The 23,292-nt window shown below is 32.2% G+C and overlaps 2 protein-coding genes across 2 annotated transcripts; both read left to right on the top strand.

The window, feature by feature from the left end:
* The first annotated feature begins 5,246 nt into the window (after positions 1 to 5,246).
* LOC101258233 (GPI-anchored protein LLG1-like) lies at positions 5,247 to 6,654 on the top strand. The gene is made up of 2 exons (XM_004234525.5): positions 5,247 to 5,406; positions 6,193 to 6,654. Exons 1-2 carry the CDS (start codon positions 5,322 to 5,324, stop codon positions 6,540 to 6,542), a joined length of 435 nt encoding a protein of 144 aa, XP_004234573.1. The 5' UTR covers positions 5,247 to 5,321; the 3' UTR covers positions 6,543 to 6,654.
* A 9,042-nt stretch (positions 6,655 to 15,696) lies between these two features.
* LOC101257933 (uncharacterized) lies at positions 15,697 to 22,445 on the top strand. The gene is made up of 5 exons (XM_004234524.5): positions 15,697 to 16,223; positions 17,516 to 17,552; positions 19,049 to 19,285; positions 19,377 to 19,424; positions 21,752 to 22,445. Exons 1-5 carry the CDS (start codon positions 15,919 to 15,921, stop codon positions 22,145 to 22,147), a joined length of 1,023 nt encoding a protein of 340 aa, XP_004234572.1. The 5' UTR covers positions 15,697 to 15,918; the 3' UTR covers positions 22,148 to 22,445.
* The last annotated feature ends 847 nt before the right edge of the window (positions 22,446 to 23,292 follow it).

The raw sequence follows: 23,292 nt of genomic DNA, 5'->3' as shown, positions 1-23,292 counted from the left end.
AAAAATTCAAAAATATTTTCATAGCTGCATATTTCACTTCTTTTTTTGTAACCTGATAAATTTTGGTGTACAATATATGTTTCTATTTAAATTATAATATATGTTATTTGTATTAATTTTGTATTGAAAATGTATTGTGTTTGTTTAATTGTAGTATTGTATAGGACAATGAATGATATATTAACTGTGTATGAAGTGTGTATCAATTATATGAACGGATTATAAATATATGTAACATTGAAATCTGATTTTTTTTAATAGTGTATGAAGATTATACAAAACGTGTATCATTTGTGTATGAAAGTCCATTTATTTTTTTTCAAAATTACACTATTTGTTTCTAATGAAATTAGAATATATGTTTTGTATAATTTTGTACAACGGGTAGACCAAAACTTGAAAGATGGAAGGGGTCGGCTGACGTGAAATTCAAAAGGACAAAAATGACTTGCACTAGATGTCGTCAAGTTGGACACAATAGAAAGACATGTTCAAATTATCCTGTGCAAAAGCAATGATTTATGTTACATTTGCTATTGTGTTGTTTTGAATGTTAGAAACACGTTTTGTTTATTGAGTGCAGTTGTTATCATTGACATTTATAAAGTTCGATTTCGTAAAAAATTGTCATATATATATCATTTGTTTCTGTTACATATGTCAAAGTTTAATATGACATTCATAATTCATACAATGTTTATACATTATAAATATACATTGAATTATACTGTCATTATTAAAATGTTCATCTAGTATTCATACAATGTTCATATAGTATTCATACAATGTTCATATATGTATCATTTGTTTCTATTACATATATCCAAGTTCAATATGGGATTCATAATTCATACAATGTTTATACATTATATATATCCATTGAACTTTATTTTCATTTATAAAATGTTTATATAGTATTCATACAATGTTCATATATATACCATTTGTTTCTGTTACATATATCAAAGTTCAGTATGACATTCATAATTTATACAATATTTATACATTTTTCATACAATGTTCATATATATATATATATATTTTTGCATATTGAAATAGAAATTTATACAAAAATCATACACATTTAATAAAGTGCAAATATTCATTTAAGCATACTACCATTAAATACAACAATTAATATATTATGACATATATAGTTAAATATATTTTATACAACATACAAACATGAGTGTTACAAGATCTCTACTACTAGATTTTTGTGACAAGTCAGAATCATTTGTTGGTTTCACACACCAAGAAGACGACGAAGAAGAAGAAATTGATTAATTATGTGAAGCAATAAGTTGTATGAGTGTTAATGTAGGACATAAATTTGCTAGCAAACGCACCAATTTTGTGTACAATAGTGACTATGAGTTTGTAGGAATTGAGGAGGAATCTGCAGCTTCACCAGAAAGGATTGACTAATCCTAAAGAAAAAGGAACCTTTACTTTGCAGCTTCACCAACCCAAACCGTTCAAGTCTCTAAACATGCTTATGGCTTCCCAGTCAGAATAATTTTGCATGTATTCGGAAATTATCGTTGTCCAAGAAATAACGTTTTTAACTTTCATTCAGTCAAAAACTGACCTTGCAGTCTTAACCTTACCACACTTCATATAGAAATCAATAAGAACATTACTCACCGTAACATCCATCTCCGCTCCTCGTCTAAGCGCATAACAATGAATTTTCTTTCCTCCTTTAATATACTCAAGCGACAAACAAGCACCCAAGATACTCGAAACCACATAATTATCAGATAAAATATCAGTCTCCAACATATTCCTTAATAGCTTCAATAAAATTTCACTCTTTACCACATTAACACACGCTGCAATAATCGCAGTGCAAGTAGCCGTACTCTTCACCAATAAATAATCAAAAACTCGCCTCACCGACCCTACATCTCCACCCTTCGAGTAAAAATCGATCAAAGACGTCGCTACATACAGAACGATGAATTATGTATATAACATTATATATACCTTTCTTAAACATTCTATATGAACTTAATGGGGAACTGATATGAGAGGGATGTTTGTGATTTGGGATGAACTGATCTGAGAGGGAGGGAGAATGGGGAAGATGATTGAGGCCGGATTTGGGTAAGATCAAAAAATGATTGCGTATTAGGGACTGATTGCGCGTGATGGGGAGAGATGGAGTGTATTTGGAGAAGATGATTGTGTATTGGTTGAGATGGGGGAGGATAGTTATTGGGTAACCGTATAATAGGGAATTAATTAAAATCAAATCCCTATTATTTAGATATTGTTTTATAAAAAAAAATAACTATATAATGTGAAGTTAATTAATTTTTAATTAATAATAACTTATTATTTATATTAAAAGTTTTAAAAGGTAATTGATTAATCAGTAAAAATTTAAAGAGTTTGGTTTATAAAAGGTAAGTGAATAAATAAAAGTAATTATTTAAACATATTAATTATTATTTAAATAATAAACTAATTTTTTTAAAGTTAATATATTATTAATTGATATGGTATAAGTTGATAATAATATGCTATAAGTAGTTTATTTTTAAAGAGTATGAATTTATTTTTTGATTAATATATTATTAATTGATATACTATAAATTGATAATAATATGCTATAAATAGTTTATTTTTTAAAGAGTATGAATTAATTTTTTTAATTAATCTATAATTAATTGATTATGCTATAACTTGTTAATAATATGCTATAAGTAATTTATTTTTAAAAAGTATAATTATAACTTTATATTTATCATCTTAAATGTGTGTGGGATCTGAATTTTACTATTCCTTTCTATTTCTAGAAACCTCTAAAATGTCTTATTTCTTTAATTTATTTGAGCTACATATTAATGCATTTGAGTCAGTATTTAATGTATCCGAGTCAGTATTTAATGCATCCGAGCTACATATTATGTTTCAATTTTACTTTATAATGTATTCATGCTACATATTATGTATCCGAGCTAAATATTATGTATCTGATTTAAGTTATAATGTATCCAAGATACTCTTTAATGTATCCAGTTGCATCTGATTTTTGTTACCTTTTAAGGGATTAACATAATTACAAACTAAAGAATGGTAGATTATAATTTCATATTAAAACTATGTGGTTCCAAAAAATTATCCGAAATAGAAATTGAATTGGGTCATGACCCGTCCAAATTTATTTTGGTTCAAATGGACTAAGCTCAAATGGGCTAAAAGTTGGATTTGGTCATGACCTGACCAATTTGATCCGCTTGATCTAATTAATTTAGGGAAAATTGTATATAATGACAAACTAATAAATCAAATTAAATGCTATAACCACACTTTGATTTAATTGTGACCTGTAGCAAACTGTTTGCTAGTAACCTCTCTGCCTCAAACTCTCGCTCGCTACTCTCCCTCTCCGCTCCATCTCTCGCTTGCTCCCTCTCACTTTAATACAAACACAAGTGTATAAAATGTGTTTCTGTTTGTATAAAGTGAGAAAAAAATTGTATATATACATATATTTTTGTTCCCCTCTCTCCCCTCTCCCAGATCTCGTTCGCCACTCTCCTAAATCTCTCTCGCCACCCTTGCCTCTATCGCTTATACAAACAGAAAAGAAATGTATAATTACGTTTCTGTTTGTATAAAGCGAGAGAAAATTGTATATACACTTGCAAATACATATATCTTCGTCCTATACACTTATAGTTATACAATACAAAAATTACCCTACCCAATTTTCTTTTGTCTTTCTCTCTTTCTCGTTCTATACATACACAAATTATACAATTGATTTGTATACAACTGCTTTCTTTTGTATATGTATAGCGAATTATACAATTAATTTCTTTGTATATGTATAACGAATTATACAATTGATTTCTTTGTATATGTATAGCGAATTATACATATTTATGTTTGCTATGAAGCGCAATTATGCAAAATTCGCTATAACATCTAAATATGAATTTTGTATTTGCTATATGTGAAAGTTGCTTATAATTTTAACATATTGTTATTTATCTTTTATTACCACAGTTTGAATTTCAACTCAAGAAAATAAACAAAATAAGTTATAAATATATTGATATATTCTAAAAGATATTAAAAGATTGTAATCTATACCTTCAATATGGAAATATACATTACACGAATGCAAATAAAGAGTCTTAAAACATGTTGAAAGTGAAAATTATATTGGGGTTCATTTGAAGTTTCTTTTAAAATAGGTTAAACCTTAATGAATTGAGATTGATCTAATTCAAATTATCTTGAGTCCTTGAGCGAATTAAATGAATTACTTATATTTGATTTCATTTTTGACACCCAATATCATCTAAGTAACATGCAATAAATTAAAGTATATATTGATAATTATTCAAACCCAACATGTACATATACAATGTAAATATGCATAAATACATACCGTACACATTATATGACAGAGAAATTAGAATACGTATCATTCATATAGAGTAGTACATTATTATATTTAGATTAATTGAAGCATGTTAACTACAAATAATATATTTAATCAAAATGTATTATTAAATGTGAATATAATTTCTTAATAATTGTTAACATTTCTTTTCAAGAATTTTGAATGTGCATCATCTCATACTTAATAGTTTTAATCATCTCAAATAATATGCCGTCAATAGTTTGGAGTTAAAACTAATAATTGAAGTCAAGTTTAGAGGTGTTTTCGATACTTTTCTTTCAATAATTTCGTACTAGATTTTAAGTCAGATAAACCACTCCTTCAAATTTTAAATCAGATATTACATGTATCTAGTGTATCCGTATACACATAAATCATTTTTATATACATAAATTACACCTAATTTAATCCACTAATATTTTAATACATATAGAACAAAAGACAATTTCGAACAATGAAATGAAGAGACATTATTAAGCTCTAAATAGTGTATGATTTTTTTAAATCTATATTTAATATGTGAATGTGACTATAAATATGTAACTTGCCCTTTTATCCATAGATTGCATTAAGGGTCGTTTGGGAAAATATATTGGTAAAAAAAGATGAGCATGAATTATCATAATAAATTTTATGTCTGATTTTGGTTATAGAAAATAACTTTTAAGAAATTTATATAATCTTGGGAAAATAGTGTTTGGATTATTTGGAGCTAAGAGAAATTAAGGGCCTATAATAAGGAACAAATCAATGGACGAAAAAACTAAATCATTTTTAGCCTTTGTTTCTCCGTCTTTCTATATTTCTCTACATTATAAATAAAGAAGAAAAAATGTGAAAATATTCAAAGGAAAAAAAAATAAGAAGAAGAAAATAAGAAGAAGAAGAAGAGGCAACAATGGCATTTGAAAGATCATGCTTCTTCTTGTTTTTCTTCTTCCTTGCAATTGGCTTGGCCTCCTCTTCCCAAAACCACGTCTCATGTAATTAATCACTCTCATTTTATTTTATTTCTTTCAATGCTCTTCTTCTCGATATGACGGAGTCTGATTAATTTAGATTTAAGCCTTTTAAAAATTTCACTCTAGGGTAACACGTTCCCATTGGCTCAATAGTATTAAAAAAAAAAAGAAACAGATGTCTTAGGCCTCAATTTTGAGGGGCCACAATTTTTTTTAATAATAATAAGTTATAAGTTATATATATATTTTTTTAACAAATATTGAATACAATTTGTAGAAAAATTAAACTTTTTATATGAAATGAAAAAAATCATTAGAAGAAATTTAATACGTTTGGAGTACTATATCTCATGAAAAATAATTTAAATTAAGATTTGTTTATATTATCAGTTAAAATTATTTTCTAGAAGAAATCAATTAATATAAAACGACTAACAATTATAAATTTGAGTCTCCGTTTAATTTTTGCTTTAGACCAGTAATATGCTTGGGCAGCCCCAGGGACTCCATCTCTTCGATTCAGATTCAAGACTTTGATAACAACGAAAAGGATACTTACTACTCAATCATAATCGTCCTCCATTTTTATTTCGTTTCAATATTTCCTTTGTGTGTGTGTTAATTCCGACTAGACTCCATCATAAACGCGTTTTTAGATTTTAAAAGTTTATATATTCTTATAATGGTTTCAAATTAACAAAAAAACGATAACTAAATTCACAAATTAATCATCTATAAATGTTTTACTTATTACAAATACATGATTTGATCAATAGAAGTAACCTCTTTTGAGTTGTTGTTATGCAGATGATGCCCTAAATGGTGCCATGCTAGGAGGCCGTGCCCTTCTTGAAAAGTTGTATGTGAAGGACGATTGCCCCGTTGATTTCGAAAAGGAAGACTTGACACCCATCACAGGAACATGCAAAGGACCTTACTACAACCCTCTTGTGTGTTGTAACGCGTTCGCGCAGATAGCTTGCAAGTACGCAGAGCTTATTAACAACGTCGAAAATGGATGTTCAACTGGATTATTTTATGCCTTGAATAAGCAAGGAGGTTATCCAAATAATCTGTTTGCACAAATTTGCAAAGGAGATAAAGAAGGATTGCCTTGTAATAAGGCAAAGGCTGCTGCTAACAAGGGTAGACATTAAGGCTTTTTTAAATTAGGTTGGATTGAATGAAAAATCTTTTGTTAATGATATTGGTTTGTAATACAGCCTTTGTCATTCATTTTTTATGAAACATGGGTGAAAAATTTTAGTATTGCATTTTGCGATATGAATGTAATTTAGTATTCACGATGATTTAGGATGAAAATAATCGAGACGGAAATATATCGTAATAATTATAATAGTTTTGTTTAAAACGGTAAGTGTTGAGATTGTTAGATATAAAAATAACAATATCATTCAACTATTCGAATTGAAATATCATCGAACGGTTAGAATATTGATGATCATGAATTAGTGATCCAAAGTAAAATTTGTTTTGCTTATAGGTATGTCAAGATGTTAGGAGCATATCAATAATAATTTTTATCTTGGGGGATTCAACTATATAAGTCAAACAACAAGCAACATGTAAAAACGTTGTTGTTTTGTACTTCTCTCGGTAATTTTACTTTTCAGTCAATGTCTCGAAAAAATAAACCATTTTTATTTATTATAGGAATAAATAAGAGTTTTCATCAAATAATATTATTTTAGGAAAGCTTTCACATATAGCCACTTAAAAATAGTCTAATTGCTTTCCATAGCTATAGTTTGACAATTATAATTTATAGCTACATGTTATGTGGAGGAGAGAGGCGAGCGAGACTCGGAGAGAAGAGAGAGGAAAACGAGTGAGAGAAAGGTGAATTCTATATGTATATCAATTAGATAATTGTATATTATACATATGTGTTTGTATATATGACAAGCGAGATTGGGAGAGGGAGGAGAGGCTCGAGCGAGACTAGGAGAGGGAGGAGAGAGGTGGGAGATATTAAGAGAGGAAAGAGAGAGGCGAGCGAGGGAGGACAAAGAGTGGGAGAAAGGTGAATTGTGCATGTATATAATTGTATATTATACATATGCATTTGTATATATGGAAAATGAGATTGGGAGAGGGAGGAGAGAGGCAAGCAATATTGAGAGAGAAAGGAGAGAGGCGAGTGAGAGAGGGCAGGGAGTGGGAGAGAAGTAAATGGTATATGTATATTGGTTAGATAATTGTATATTATACATATGCATTTTTATATTCTGGCGAATTATACATATATAAACGTGACTAATTATACAAACTCAAAGTCAACCTACGTAATTAATGTATAATGTTAGTCGCGAGTGCTAATTATAACAAACTATAACTATGATGAATAATTAAATAATATAAATTTACTTAACCGCATAATTTTTTCTGTTTTATTAATTGGTTCATGGAGTTTGTAATATAAATGTGTCCTCCAAAAAAAACTTAAAAACATATAAACTAAATAAAGTGAATTCACAGATTCACATTCATATTGCATTGTGTTTATTTTGGTGCAGCGAATGAAAAAGTGAAGCAAACTAAAAATATTTTACGTCTCCAATTTATTTACTATAGCAAAGTGAGTAATTATATATCTGGAAAAGGATTATATTTAATCCTATATTCTTAGAAAAGGAACATATTTGTCTTTCATATACTTATCTGATATATTTGCTTTTATTATTCAATTTTATGGTCACATTTACCATTTATTTGCGTAAACCTCCACATTCCACATAAAAATACCAATGAGGTGCCTACTTGGATTTATTTTCTCCTAATTAAATTAAAATATTATTTAAATAATTTTAACTGTCACGCTCCGAACTTAAACTCTGGACGTAGCCAACACTAGAAGACCATTGTTGGCCTCGAGCAGACCCTTGACCTGACTTACTTACTCAGCAAAGACTTAAACACAAGAGATAACTCAAGAAATAACTTAAAAGTAATACTTAGCCAAAATGACAACTCAAGTCATAATCTTTTACAAGTGAAATGAAAAGACAAAAGAAACTGACACTATCTGTCTATGAAGCCTCTAAAATAAAGAGGAGTGTTGGGACATGACCCCTAATCATCCTAACAACTGAAAACTAAAAAAGATGTCCTCCGGAATAAAGGGAGACTCACCAACTGATTCTGAGCTGCTCACTGGATCAACGTACGCCGGATGCTAATCCTAGTAATCTGCCTCTGCATCATAAGACGATGCAGACCATCTTATGCCCGCAGAAACATGATATATGGATTTATCAATTCTAGACTGACATCAATACTTGAATGTACGAGTATGTGAGTTGGAATATTAAAAGAACTTAAGTTTGAAAAGAAGTAAGAAGGAAACACTTACCTTGACTCTACTCAACTCATGGATACTCAACTTAATTTTACTCATTTAAAGTAATATAACTTCTGTGGGAGATTCTCTGACCGACAACCATTACTATGAGCCTAAGTGATGGTAGAAAATTTTGCCTCACGCTGTCGAGGACCATCATATACCTTGTCATCGGTATAGGACCTTACTTAACTTAGTGGATCCACTAACTTAACTTAAGTAATCATCTTAAAAGTATGATCTGTTGATTTCCATGATGGCTACATGGTTTATTAAGACTTGAGTTATTATGAACTCGCATCCCCATATCGGTGCTCAATACAACTCCCAAAAATATACTTAGCTCATATGTTTTAAAACAATTTCTTTCTCCGGGTTGAGATAATTGTTCAATACTTAGCTTTGAAAACTCTCTTGGAATCAATGTTTCCTTTTCTTGCTCAAACTCTTTTGGAAAATCTTAGTTTCCTCTGATCTTAAAGGTGAAAATATTAATAGACTCTTAGAGAGTACTTAGTTTCCTTATAACTTTTGAGAAATAAACTCAACTCTTTACTCTTTACGTAACTTGAATCTTAAAAACAAAGTTAAAACGTCGCTAAAGTTGAAAACCTTTAAGAACTTTGTTTTGACTTGGATTATGGATTCAAGGTTCATTGTCTCATGTTTATGGATGATTTCATGATGTTTAGATGTACCTTAGAGTGTTGGAATCAACTATGAAACATAGGTACAACACTTAGGAACTAGTACGAAAAGGTGGGGGAAGAATGGGAAGAACTGGTGTCCCTGGTGCTCTGAGAGGCGCGGGGCGCCAGCTCTAAAAGTTCAGAGAACTTTCTGTGGCGCTTTGGCAGGAGCGGTGCCCCAGCCCTTGCCTAGAAAATCTCCGACTTTTCTCCTTTGTTTTTCATCTCTAAACCCTCTAAACTTCCATTGTTCTTTACCCAAACACTTAGGATCATTAGTGCCCTCAATACCTAATAAATGTGACTCAAAAATTCACTCGGACACACGAATCAAATCAACAAGAGACTTCAACATCACAACTATAAAGAATTCAACGAATTTTTCAACAATGTTCTTTAAAGCTCACTTTCTTAACATTCAAATATCTTAGATTCGCTGAATTTAAACAAGATTGACGTTTGAGTGAACTAACCCAACAATATGAGATCTCACATACCTTTTTTAGAGATCACCCCCGAAGAATTTCACGAGCAAAGCTTAAGTGTTCTTGATTTCGCTCCTCTTTTCTCTTTCTTTCTCTCTTCTCCGAGCCCTAGTGTAAGTTTTACTTTTTCTAAAACTGAACAAAGGTCTGGTAACCCCAATTAATTCCTAAAAATGGATTAATTAAATTGGGTAATAAAAAGACAACTTTGCTCTTTTTAAATCCTATTGGATTTTTCTTATTCCGACAACCACTCATATTCTAAAATTTTTCCAACTATATCTAAAACTAAAGCCGTCAATATGAGTTAGGGCTATTGGCCGACCTGTCCTAACCCGAGATTTAATAGGGTTGAGCTAAGATTTTTGAAGCCTAATTAAAAAAAGGATTTTTTAGTCTGGCCAGAATAAGCCTGTTGATTTATGGGGCTTGAGAAATATCGGTGGGCCATCCCGTGGATCAGTAAAAATGAATTAAAATTATAATATAATATTAAAATTTAAAATTAAAGAGAATCCAAACTCAAAATAATCAGGTTAATATTTCTATATAGATATTTATACTTTTACTTGAAAAAAACTTAATAAATATTATAAAGATAATTTTATTTATGGATTTGATTAACAAGTTATAACATTAATATCATATAATATTATTTCATTGATATTTATGATGATAATTTTAACTTATAATTTATAATTTAATTTAATAATTATAAAAAAAAGAAAAATTGCAAAATATGACAAACATTATATACACTTAAAATAAATAGCTACAGTTCATTTTTTTATGTTATATGGATATAATTACACAATATATAGCAAAGTTAATTATATATATAAATAATTAGAAAAGTTATTAATATATTCAATAAGAAAGTTATTATTACATACCTAATTTATTATGTCTAGGCATATTTTATGTGATTGGTTCCCCATGTTTACCCTCACTAATACTTTCTCTTTCATCAATCTTCCTATATCAAAAAATTTATGTATTTTTCTCTCAAATTCTTTCAATTTAAGATCTTTTTGATGATTTTAGGAGCAATTTTTTGTAATTTGAATTCATCAGATATCACTTGGTTGATTTTCTCCTCGTTTTTATGAAGATCATATTTGTATGCATATATGTTGCATCTATTTTTATAGGCTTTCGATTGACTTGTTACTATATTACAATGATTATAGTTATAAAAAAAAGTAGTATAAGAACATGAACAAAAAGAGATTGAGGTTTGTGTGATTGTCAAATTTGTAAATAGTATAATTTATATGCATAGATACTTATATTCTAATATAACACAAGTTGAAATATTGATTTCTGAATACAAGTATATTTGGATACATAAGTAATCTATTGAATTTGAAAGGTTAATTCGGCAATACAAGTATAATTGGATACATCAATACTATTTTGTATAAACAAATACATGAGTCAACACCAAGCCTCAAGTATTATAACAAAAACTTGACCAAAAAGGGATTGACTTTTGTTGATTTTCCTAGGGGTGGACATAAACACCGGAAAACTGAAACACCGAATTCGGTATTCGGTTTATTTTTTTGTATTTTTGGTATTTCGATTCGGTTTTTGGTACGTATTACTTTGGAATTCGGTATTTCGGTTTAAACCGAAATATTATATTTTAATTTATAAATTATATTATATTTAACAATTATTAATATTAGATAATTTTTTAAAAAAAATAAAAAACCCTAAATCCCTAATACCCTATCCTCTTCACTCTTCAGCACAACTTCTTCAACTTCATCCTCTCTCTTCAACTTCATCCTCTTCCTCTCTCTTCAACTTCATCCTCTCCTCTTCACTCTTCAGCACAACTTCTGCCTTCTTTTCTCCTCTTCCTCTTTTACTCCAGCCGGCGTCCACCGTCACCAGTAGCCGCCGTCCTCGAGCAGCAACCAGCCGCAGCAGCCAACAGGTCAGCAGCCGCCCGCGAGCCGCGACAGCAGGTAGCAACAGCCAGCAGGTCAGCCGCAACCAGCCGCCGGCGACAGCAAGTCAGCAGCAGCCAACCACCAGCCAACCCACTAAACAGGCCCATTAAAAAACCGAAATAAAAAACCGAACCGAATTAATAAAAACCGAACCGAATTAACAAAAACCGAATCGAACTGAAATATTTCGGTTCGATATTCGGTACGTAATTTTAAAAAACCGAAAAAACCGAAAAAAAACCGAACCGAACCGAAATACCGAATGTCCACCCCTAGATTTTCCCCCCATTTTTTTATACAACCGAATACTTGCACACTTTTGCTACCTACACATTCTATTATTTTCCATTTTTTTGTTTCTATATTATCAAACAAATATGTTCATCTTTTGTTTAACAACAACGTATTCATATGTATACTACATTAGTATATTCATTTTTTGTTTAACAATAACGTATTCATTTATCAAATTATCGTGTTCATATGCTAAATTGTTATACTTTAATTATCTTGTTTAATATACTAATACAATAAGTTTTTACGAATACTTGTATTCTTGATATATTAATACAAATTTATAAATAATGATACTAATTTGAATTCATAAAATTAATACAGTTTCCTTATTTAGTTCATTGTAATTAAAATTGTATCAATGTATAAATAGAAAAATAAAAAACATATACAATAATATGGCTAGAAAAAAAGTTAAATTGTAGTCATTTTTTTTTTTATAAATATCATACTTATAGCTATTGAACTTTAATAACCCTATAAATATAATCAATTTTGTAAGTTGTTCTAAAAAAATATATAATTTTTAGAGAACTGGGCTTGCCCGGCAAGCCTGTAGTCCACGTACTTGTGGGTTGGACTGACCGTTTTCTGGCACACACCAAAAATAGGCTAGCTCGACCTGACTTGTGAAATGTCAAAGCCTGTATATGTTAGCCTGGATGGGGTGGACTAGCCCATATTGACAACTCTATCTGAAACTAATCCTAACTCATCCTGAGCTGGGAGCTATGGTCGTTTGAAAATGACCAAAACTCACTTTCCTAACTTGGACAATTTTTTAGATTTTTATTTTTCTTTCCAAAAATAAATATTTTCAAATTTTAACCTCTTTTCGAGTCGTTTCTAGTTGCGAGATGTTACATTAACCTACTGCACACATTAAACCCAATTCACTAACCAAAATAAGCCTAATTTGAATCTTCTTAAATTTTCTCTAGAGGGTTTTCTATTTGGAACAAACGTAGAAAAGTATATATCTCCTCATTCATATCAAACAACAATCATCTTTTTAGAACTAAATATAAATTTTAACATTCAATTTAATATTTTTATTTAGTAAATTAGAGCTAACTTTCATCTTTAATCACAACACAAAATTGCTCAATTAGCATTTATTTCAAAATATGTGGAATTTCTCCAATATTCTTCAAAACTCTGTTTTCTCGATCATTTTAGACGGTGGAGAAGGTGAAGTGAGGTTCAACAATGGATATGGGAGATTCAAGTTGGTTTTCAGTGGCTATTAATGAAAAATCGGAGAGGAGATGAAACTAAATTTAGAAAACCTACCACTAAACTTTTATATTAAAAAGTATGACGAAGGGTAAATATGATCCTTTTCTGGGCGTAGAGGGGTAAATATGTCCCTTTTCCATTTTATATTCAACACAAAGTGGAGTTTTGGACTCTTTAATTAGTTTGGAGTTGTTTGAGTTATGTGACATTGTTGGATTGTTGTATGCTAGAGAGAATAAGTCAATAGTTATACGGGTGGATTGATGTAAATCCTATTGCAATAAATTTGAATCTCCTAAAAAGAGTGAAATCTTTGCATATCAACTTGAATATTTATTTATTTTCAATTGTAATTTATAATATTTTTGCTGATGAAAGTGACCTATGAGTCGTAGTTTATGAAAAAGAATGACGTTGAAAGATTTAACAATAGTATTACTATATCAAAGTAAGAAAAAAAAATTTAAAACTCTCTTTCAACCTCATCAAGCGACCCGAGGCCTAACTCCCGACCCTGACCTCAACCACAACAATAACTTAGGACCAAACTCTTGACTTTTAACCTCGATCTGAAACAAGACTTCTAACCCTAACTCGGGACTTGTAAGTCAACCCCAAGCCCAACCTAGAACCGTATTCCAACTCTGATCCCAACCGAGAGTAGATTCCTAATACTAGACCTAAAGCCTAACCCTTACTAGAGATTAGAACCCCGACCCCAATCCCTACCTAAGATTGAAATCTTTATCAAGACTAGACTCTCGGCCTTAATCCTACACTCGACTCTCGAAACTCAATTGGATACCTGACACTAAATCTCGACCCGGCTTGAGATCTAACTTCAAACTAGGACCCAACTCTTAACCCCGACCCAAGACTCGATCCTAACCCCAAACTTGGTCGTAACCTCGAATTAGACCTTACTCCAACCCAAACCTTAATTTAGGATCCAACCTCAACCTCGAATCCAATTCTAAACTAAGATTTAACCATAACCCTGTCTTGGGGACCTGACCCCAACCTAGAACCAGATCGAAGACCCAACCTTAATTTGAGACAAGCTTACATTCTCAACTCGAGATCCGACACCGAATCCTAATCTCAACCTCGAACCCCACTTAAAATTTGACCTATTTTGACACCTACTCGAGGTTAAGGTCAGGTTGTAACATAATACTAGGTCTTCAATTTTCATTAGGGATCAAGAACAGGGTTAGCACATAAGTCAATATCATATTGGGGCTTGTGATTAGGTTGGTTGTTGGGTCCCAATTTAGTGTTAGGCTAGAGTTAGATTGAGGATCAAGTTTTAGGTGGGGTCAAGTTTAGAGTGCTAGTCCCAAATCAAGGCAAGGGTTCAAAGTTGTGTCTCGAGTTAATGTTAGGTTTATATAGGGTTACGTTCTTGGTCGGGACAAAGGTCTAGGTTTGTGTCTAGATTTACTATCATAGTATTTGTCCATATCATACATAAATATTCTTGGAATAAAAAGTCAATTTTTACTAACCAAAAAGCTAAGTAAGAAAATCACTTATTTTTCAAGAAAATAATTTCAAACAAAAATAAGTGATTTCTAACTTAATTTTTTTATTTGGTTAATAAAAAGAAAATAGTGTCCAATGAGCATTTAGGCATCATTAGGAATATGTTATGACACCGAATACTCCACCCCCACTTACCTTAAGACCCCAAAGGCCCAAACCCAAAGCTAACTGAAAATACCAAATCCATGGGAATTGACTCATGATCTCGCTCTGAGTCGAGGTCGTGTCTAAGTCAAGATCGAAAGTCACGTCCCAATATGTATAGTGTTATATTCATTAAAATAATATAATATGATATACAAAATAATATAACATAATAGTTTCTTTGTTTGAAATAACTTTTTATTTTTCGAGAGTCAATTTGATCAATTCTCAAAACTAAATTTAGATTAGAACAATTTGATATTTTAAAATTAAAATTCAGACATTTCAAAATTATATGAAAAATGTTATAAATTACTCCCTATGTCCCATATTAGTTGATCATCTTAATAAAAATAGTTATCCCATATTTGATTACCTTACTAAATCAAGAAAGTATTAATAATTTTTTTATATCCCCGTTGCAATAATTCTTTTTAAAAATGTTTTCATATTTTTTAAAAAACATCAAGAAACTTTTTTTTTTATATGAAGGAGTGAATTAATTAAATTACCTTTTTTATTTATAATTTTTTTAATATGTGTATATAAAAATAAGTGATCAAGTAATAGAGAAACAAAAAAAAAAAATACGTCATACAGTATTTTAGAAGGAGAGTAACAACCATCCACAGAGCGAGTAATTACAGAAATATGAAATTTCAAAGATCAACTTTTCATTTCTCTAAGCGCGGCTCCTCTTTCCCATTCACGCGCCGCCGTTCACCACCACAGCAACTCTCACCGCCACCAATCATTAAGTCACCGTCATCAGAAGTAAAAAGGACACTTCCATTTATGAATCGTATGTTATCAATATGGGCGGTGTGACGTCATCCATCGCCGCTAAATTCGCTTTTTTCCCACCGAATCCTCCGTCATACACGGTTGTTTCCGACAAGTCATGTGGCGGTAAATTATGCATACCGGAGATACCCAGGAGGGAAAACGTCGACGTTTTGAAGCTGCGGACTCACCGGGGAAACGAAATCGTCGCCGTATACGTGAAACATCCAAAGGCATCCGCCTCTATGCTTTACTCTCATGGAAATGCTGCTGATTTGGGGCAAATGTTTGAATTATTTGTGGAGTTAAGCCTTCGTCTTCGGGTCAATCTCATGGGGTAAAATTCTCATTACTCTGTACTCTTTAGAATTGCTTATAACAAAATTATCCAATTTTGTTGAATCTTTGCTTCTCTTTTTGTCATCTGATTTAAGCCCTTGCTCCTGAGTGTGTGCTATGCTATATTTAGAGGAAATATATATTGTTTTGATAACAACAAACAACATATCCAGTTTAATCCAATCAGGTGGGGTTCGGGGATTGTAGCATGTACGGACCTTACACTTAACTCAGGAGGTAGAGCGACTCTTTCCGAAAAACACTCGGCTCAAATAACTCATAAAAAAACAATTTACAAAATAATATACAAAAGCAAAGCTGACATAGCAAAAAATAACTAAATCTTTCCATAGAATTCATATAATGAAGAGTTATCTGTTTAAGCCTAAATAATATAAGGCACATTAGTGAAGTGTAATTTTCTCTTATCCTAACTTTTAGATTTCAAAGATATGACCACACACCGTTATAGTGATTTGGAAGATTTTAGTACTTTTGTGAGTGAGCAACCTTACTTAAAATGGAACAGCAGGAGTTCACCTCAGTCTTCTTATGATCGAAAAACATTTACATGCTTGAATTATGTTTCTGCCTTTTCATGCAACACATATTCAAGATTTGTTCTGGGGGACTCCACAAACACTTATGTCAACTACATGGAGGGAATGCCCCAAAAGAGCCTTTGAAAGAACGCAAAGGAGAATATATATATAGCAGCAACTGATAGTGCTAAATTTTTTTTCTTTATTTGATGCACATACAATATCCTACCTGTATCTATAAAAGATAAGTGTCTTGGCATATATATGTTTCGTTTGTATATACAAGTTTTCCCCCTTTTGCTATGAATTTGATTCTTCCTTCAAGAGTCATAATGTGAGGAAGGATATCATATAAAACTCATCAAGGACTTAGATTGATTACTGAGAATATTTTATTATAAGGAGCTGGATTATGAAGTTCATAAGACTACTGTTGGTGGAGTTTATTTAGAAATTGGTTTAGTAGAATTCTTTTGTTTGGTAGAGGGAGAACACGAATAAAGATAATGTTTTTCTTTTGTCGTAGCCTAAGACTGTGCTGTATTATTTTTTCTATAGCATACTTTTATTGAAGTGTCCCGCAGGTCTAATGAATATGCAAATCATTTATTTTCACATGATTTCATGTCTAAATACTTCTCTTCTTTCTTCTCAGGTTTGGTATAGAAATTTGTCAAAATAGACAGTAGGATTTCTATTTTCCTTGGTTTCTTATACTTCAGTGACTTGCTCATGTGTGCTTCTTTAGGTATGATTACTCTGGATATGGACGGTCGACTGGAAAGGTAAGATATCTATAACCATAAATGGTATTACATGGTTGATAACAGCAGAAAGTCTGTTTAAATGATGATGTCTATGGTGGCTTTATCCTTTTTAATTTCGATTGGGGAAAGTGGAGGGGAGGGGTAAATCAACAAAGGCAACCTTCTGCACAACATTCGGCCGCCTTATAAATCCAAGTCTAGGGGAATTTCCCATCTTATCAGACAAAATGTATTGGTGAAAGGTATAAATTGGCAATGTTTTCTTCACAAGTGTTCTATCATCTACTTGTTTTGAGCGACCACATTAGATGTCTTTGAACCATGAGCTTAGATTCTCTGTTGGCATGGTAACCATAAGGTGAAAGCACTTCTTATGATTTAGCAAGCTTCGGTTCTAGGTCCAGTGAATTCTCTAGGACCCTGCCAAATGCAACTTAGCATTTTTAGTGCTACTTTGTTATGAAAATGGTTGATTTCCCCTTCTCATACGGAAGACATTTCCTAGCTCTAGGCAACCAATATCCTGAGGATTTCTTAAGCCATCAACCGCCCTTTAAACTAGAACAATAACTGATTTTAAGAAGTTGCGTGTAATTGCCTGTATGTAACTAGCATAAGCTTGAATAATTCATTTTGAAATACTCAAGTGAAGTTCATGAATAAAATATGTCGAGGAGATCCTTCGTCTTTGGTTTTTGTGTATGTTGTGTGTGTTGTAGAGCCTCTATAGTATGTTTTATGTTGCAGAAATGGGTAATCAATTCTTGATTTTTTACAACGTATGACAATTTAGTTGATATGGTTTCTTGAGAATGGTAGCTAAAGGCTATTTAGTTGATATGTTATTGTTCAGTAAGTATATTATTAGGTGTATGTTAATCCAGAGTACCATCTTAAGGTGATAGCCTTATGATTAGCCTTTCCAGTACAGCTGGAAGAGCTACCTTCAATAAATCTTCATGTATGTCTAGAAAATTATTTCCTTGCATCCGTACTTAAGTATTTTCTCTTTTGAGCCGGGGGTCTAAGGGAAACAACACCTCCCTACCCTCACGAAGGTAGGGGTAAGGCTTGCAGACATCCTACCCTCCCCAGACCCAATTTGTGGGATTACATTGGGTATGTTGTTGTTGTTGTTGGATGTCCAGAAAACGTTTTCATGCATCTACCATAAATTGTCTTTTTATTTTTCATTTTGTTGCTTCCCTTCAACACTAGCTCTAGCTATTTTGTTTGTGCATTTAGAGGTGTGATTAGGATGTTCTTTGGACTCTTTCTTTTATTTCTCTTCATCTTTTTCTGTCTTAATATCGTAAATGACTTGTTTTTTGGAGTCTTGAATAGATATCTAATGACCTAATAAAAAATCCGAAAATCGATATCTAATGAAGTATCAGTGGAAAAACTTTTATTTCTGGGAATGTTTTGTGACAGTAGGTTGCGTTATGGGTTTATTCTCCTTATTGCTGTCAGCTGTTATTCATAATATGAAAAACTATCCTTCTCTGAACCAGCCATCTGAGTGTAATACGTACGGGGACATTGATGCAGTATATAAATGCCTAAAGGAGCAGTACGAGGTCAAAGATGAACAGCTAATACTGTATGGTCAATCTGTTGGCAGTGGTCCAACCGTTGATCTTGCATCGCACACACCAAATTTAAGAGCTGTTGTTTTACATGGTCCAATATTGTCTGGTCTAAGAGTGTTGTACCCTCTCAAACACACACATTGGTTTGATATTTATAAGGTAATTTACGCTCTTAACTGGCTACAATTTAATTATTTTCTCTCCCTATATCACTTATACAAACTGATGTTTTTCCTCCAATTTTTTTCAGAATGTCGAAAAGATTAGCTTGGTGAATTGTCCTGTTCTAGTCATCCATGTGAGTTGTCTTCTTTTCAACTTTTTAATCCTTCCATTCCCTAATTTACTTTCCTTCCTCCCCTTTTCTCGGAGCCCTCAATTAATCTCTTACAACCTTTAGTCGGTATGAATTTCTTGGAGGATGTGGGGAGGAGAAGGTACGGGGACTACCATTTTACTTGTTTCACCATGCTTGTAGTTTTTCTTCTCTAGAGACTTGCTATTTGATGGATCATGGGTTTCCTTATTTTCAACTGTATTTTCCATGTCACTGGAAGTTTTGATTAACTTTCTAGGTAAGTCATGCTTATTTTCTTTTCTTCCAAGTATAAAAATTATGAAAAATAGTTTGATCTGAATTTGGTTAAGAAGATCCTAGAGGAAGAGAATTTTTTCAGAATTAGTTAGCTCTGGTGATGTCTCTATAATGCAGAGTGACCGAACATTGCGAAAATACGCAAGTTATGCCCTGAACTTGTCCAGAAAATCTATTCACATACTCCAACTTTACTGGTGTCCCTTTACCCCTCCATTCTTAGTTACAGTGGAACTACTACCACCTCCCTGTCACACCCAAAACCAGTTACATGTTGTGTGATGGGCAGGTGGAGTAAGCATTCCACATCCGGAAAGCTTTGAAATTCTCATTCTTTCAGAAAATCTTCCTGTTCCATCTTCTTACTTTCCAGTTTCCCCATCCTATCACTTCATGCTCCATTCCAAAAGAAATGATCTTTTAGGGACAGGGTTTCCATTTTTCTTTCTCAAACCCAATGCTAAATTTCAAATTTGGGTTCAAGCAAAGAACCACCAGCGAGCTTTGTCCGGTAAAAAATATTGGGCATCCTTTTATTATCTCTACCCTTCTCCAGCTAAGTATCTTCTCCGTTCAGCCATCATTTTCCTAGAGAGCCCTCACCAGAAGTTAAAAATAGAACTGAAAGGAGTAGAACTTCACTGGAATTTGTTGACCCCATATAATCTTATTGTACTGTAAATATGATGAGGCTGAGAAATAAAGGCGGTTTCTGGGCGTTGATTATTATGGTTATCTGCCTTCCTTAATTTTTTTTTTTGGGTGAATGACGTGTGATGTATTCTGGAATTTTAGACCAAAGTGGTGAAGTTGGTTGGTTTTGAGGAGATGTGTAGGTGGGATTGGAGATCTCTGGCAGATTATATGAGGGGATCAGCTGGATATTTGAGAGAGAATTTTTTTTTAAGTGTGGTTGTATATAGGTTTTGTGCTTAGGAACGGGGATGGCCATGGTGCCGGTGGAGATGGAAAACTGGAAAGAGGTCTTCTCTGGTGTTGGTGGAGGTCGCGGAAGCAATGGTGTTGGAGGATGGTGGAGGTTCTAGTGGGGATGAAGAAAAACAACAACGAGAGAGAAAAAAGGAGCAAGAAAATGGAAAAAGAATAACAGCAATAAACCTAGTGTAATCCCATATTGTGGGGTCTGGGGAGGGTTGAGTAGACTGTACGGAGTGCTTACCCCCTACTTCGTGGATGTAGAGATATTGTTCTCGAAGGATCCTCAGCTCAAGTAATGCATATCAATGTAGTTTAAGATCAGAAATACAGAAGTAAAGAGGACATAACAAATAATATGGAAAAAGCATTACATAGCATTCAAAAAACAAGAATAGTAACTACTAAATAATGCAATAACCGAAGCACAAGAAAGAACAGGTAGTAAAAAGAAGTGTAGGATAAGAAACTATAGGAGTAATACTACTACTACTGATATGAAAGGAGAAACCAGTACAGTGCAAAAAATGGTAAAAGAATAAGAGCAAAAGCTTTTTCAACTTAAATGTAATGAGTTGGATAATATTCAATTAGAAAATGGCAACGGTACAGTTTTGCACACTTTCAACAGTTCCCTTTGTTCCACATCCATTTCAAAGATGAGCACTTCATCTGACACGTCATCTCTCAGGGTATTACTTCCACTTTGATCAAGAATAGGGAATAGAACGCTAGTAAAGTTGAAGTGTGTAGATGACTTCCTGAACAAGTTTAGGGGGTAACTTATATTTTCCCTTAGACCATCCAATGGATATTGAATTATACACATCGGATGAATTGACTTTTCTTTCTGCAGCAAGTGGAACAATTTTCTTTTCTAGCAAACCATTGAGCTACTGAAACACTTCTGCAGAATATTAAACACACTCATAATCTTGATGTTATGTTCTTTCTTATCAAAGATAGAAACTGAATTTCATGTGGCCATTTTAATCAGTGACCTGATAACAGCCAAGAATCATCTGAAAGTAACAATATTTAGTATACAAGTAATTGTTAACATTTTACTCAATTATTAACATTTCCATGAGTAGGGAACAGCAGATGAAGTTGTTGATTGCTCCCACGGAAAACGACTCTATGAACTATGCAAGAAGAAGTATGAACCACTGTGGATAAATGGAGGCGGGCATTGCAATCTTGAACTTTACCCGGTTTACATCAAGCATCTTAAAAAGTTTGTTCTTGGTCTTGGCAAATCAAAGCATGCTTCAAATGGTTCTCATAAACCGGCATTAATCTCTGACACTAAGAAACCAGCTGAAAATGTCTCCTCAAACACATTCAATCTTCATTCTGACCTTCCAGAAATTCCAAGAAATAGTTTGGATAGTCGACTTGATAAGACAAAGAAGTCGAACAAACCTGAGAAGTCTCGAACGAGTACAGGTTGTGTTGACAGGTTCAGGAGACGGAAGGGATTGGCGTGATAATAATAGCTTTTGCATAGGAGCAATTCTGTTAATTTATAAAAACATTGGATTGAGACGAGCTTAAATTGAGTGACATGGACAGTGTGGATTTGTATAGCGGACTCCAACTTGCTGGGATTGAGGCGTTATTCTTGGAACGTGAGGCCCTAACGAGTGATTATAGGTGTAAATAATTGCATTATCTGTATCATTTAGAGGTGAAGCTGTGATTTCTGCATCCATTTTTGCCCTGTATATAATCTCAAATGTTGAACTGTCATTTTTAATATAGAAAGCTTATGATTTTTGGCTGTGATCATGAGTTCTAATAAAAGTACACTGTCAAGAGAGAAAATATTATTTCCCTTACTAGTTATGGATTCATTAATAATGTATAGCTATTTTTAATGTTTAATTAATGAAAGATGAATATCTTGAGACTTTTTGAACAATTTTTGTGTATAACAATTCAATAAGATTCAAATGTTAAACGTTATTGCAGATGTATAACAAGCAAGCAACAACATACCTATTGTAATTATACAAGGGGAGTCGGGAGAAAATTTGATAGATATACGTAAATTTTACCTCTATAGAAGTTTTTTTGTGTAGAGTCTTGACTCAAAAGAAGAGTAATCAAAGCCAGAGTTTTCTCAAATGTTCTTATGCAGGGTGTAATCACAAACCAATGCTAACTATTCAACTGGAGTGTAATATCAAACCAAAATCATGTCTTAATCAACAAGATTAATTCTTGATATATATTTTAATAACAAAGTTCACAATAATATGAAGTAAAGACCAATAATACCCTATATGGAGCAAATCTTTAAAATAGATGCATAGTGAAGAAAATAGTTATCATTAAGATTCAAATTCTATATTTAAAAATTATAGGAATGACATATTATAAGATATAAATAACATCATATCCCTTCTAGTTTTCATTTTACAATAAATCCATTAAAAATGTTGCCAGCAGGATTCATAAAGATTTACGAGATACATTAGTTATGATACATTCTATTTAAGAGTTGTTGCGCTTAAAAAGAAAGAATAACGTAAATTTGATTTTAATAATTTTAATTCCCATAACTCACGCATGACAGATTGTTAACCTTCTATTTCATTACGTAACTGATTGATAAATTCAAAGGTCAAAC

Source organism: Solanum lycopersicum, chromosome 3, assembly GCF_036512215.1.
Source record: "Solanum lycopersicum chromosome 3, SLM_r2.1".
NCBI lineage: Eukaryota > Viridiplantae > Streptophyta > Magnoliopsida > Solanales > Solanaceae > Solanum > Solanum lycopersicum.
Note: the sequence above shows the minus strand (reverse complement) of the source record. Positions and strands in the feature narration are given on the sequence as shown.

Coding starts and splice junctions, on each gene's coding strand:
- LOC101257933 (XM_004234524.5), top strand. CDS start 15,919: ATGGGCGGTGTGACGTCATCCATCGCCGCTAAATTCGCTTTTTTCCCA. Junction 17,553..19,048: donor ATGGACGGTCGACTGGAAAG/GTAAGATATCTA, acceptor TCTCTGAACCAG/CCATCTGAGTGTAATACGTA. Junction 19,286..19,376: donor ATTGGTTTGATATTTATAAG/GTAATTTACGCT, acceptor AATTTTTTTCAG/AATGTCGAAAAGATTAGCTT.
- LOC101258233 (XM_004234525.5), top strand. CDS start 5,322: ATGGCATTTGAAAGATCATGCTTCTTCTTGTTTTTCTTCTTCCTTGCA. Junction 5,407..6,192: donor TTCCCAAAACCACGTCTCAT/GTAATTAATCAC, acceptor GTTGTTATGCAG/ATGATGCCCTAAATGGTGCC.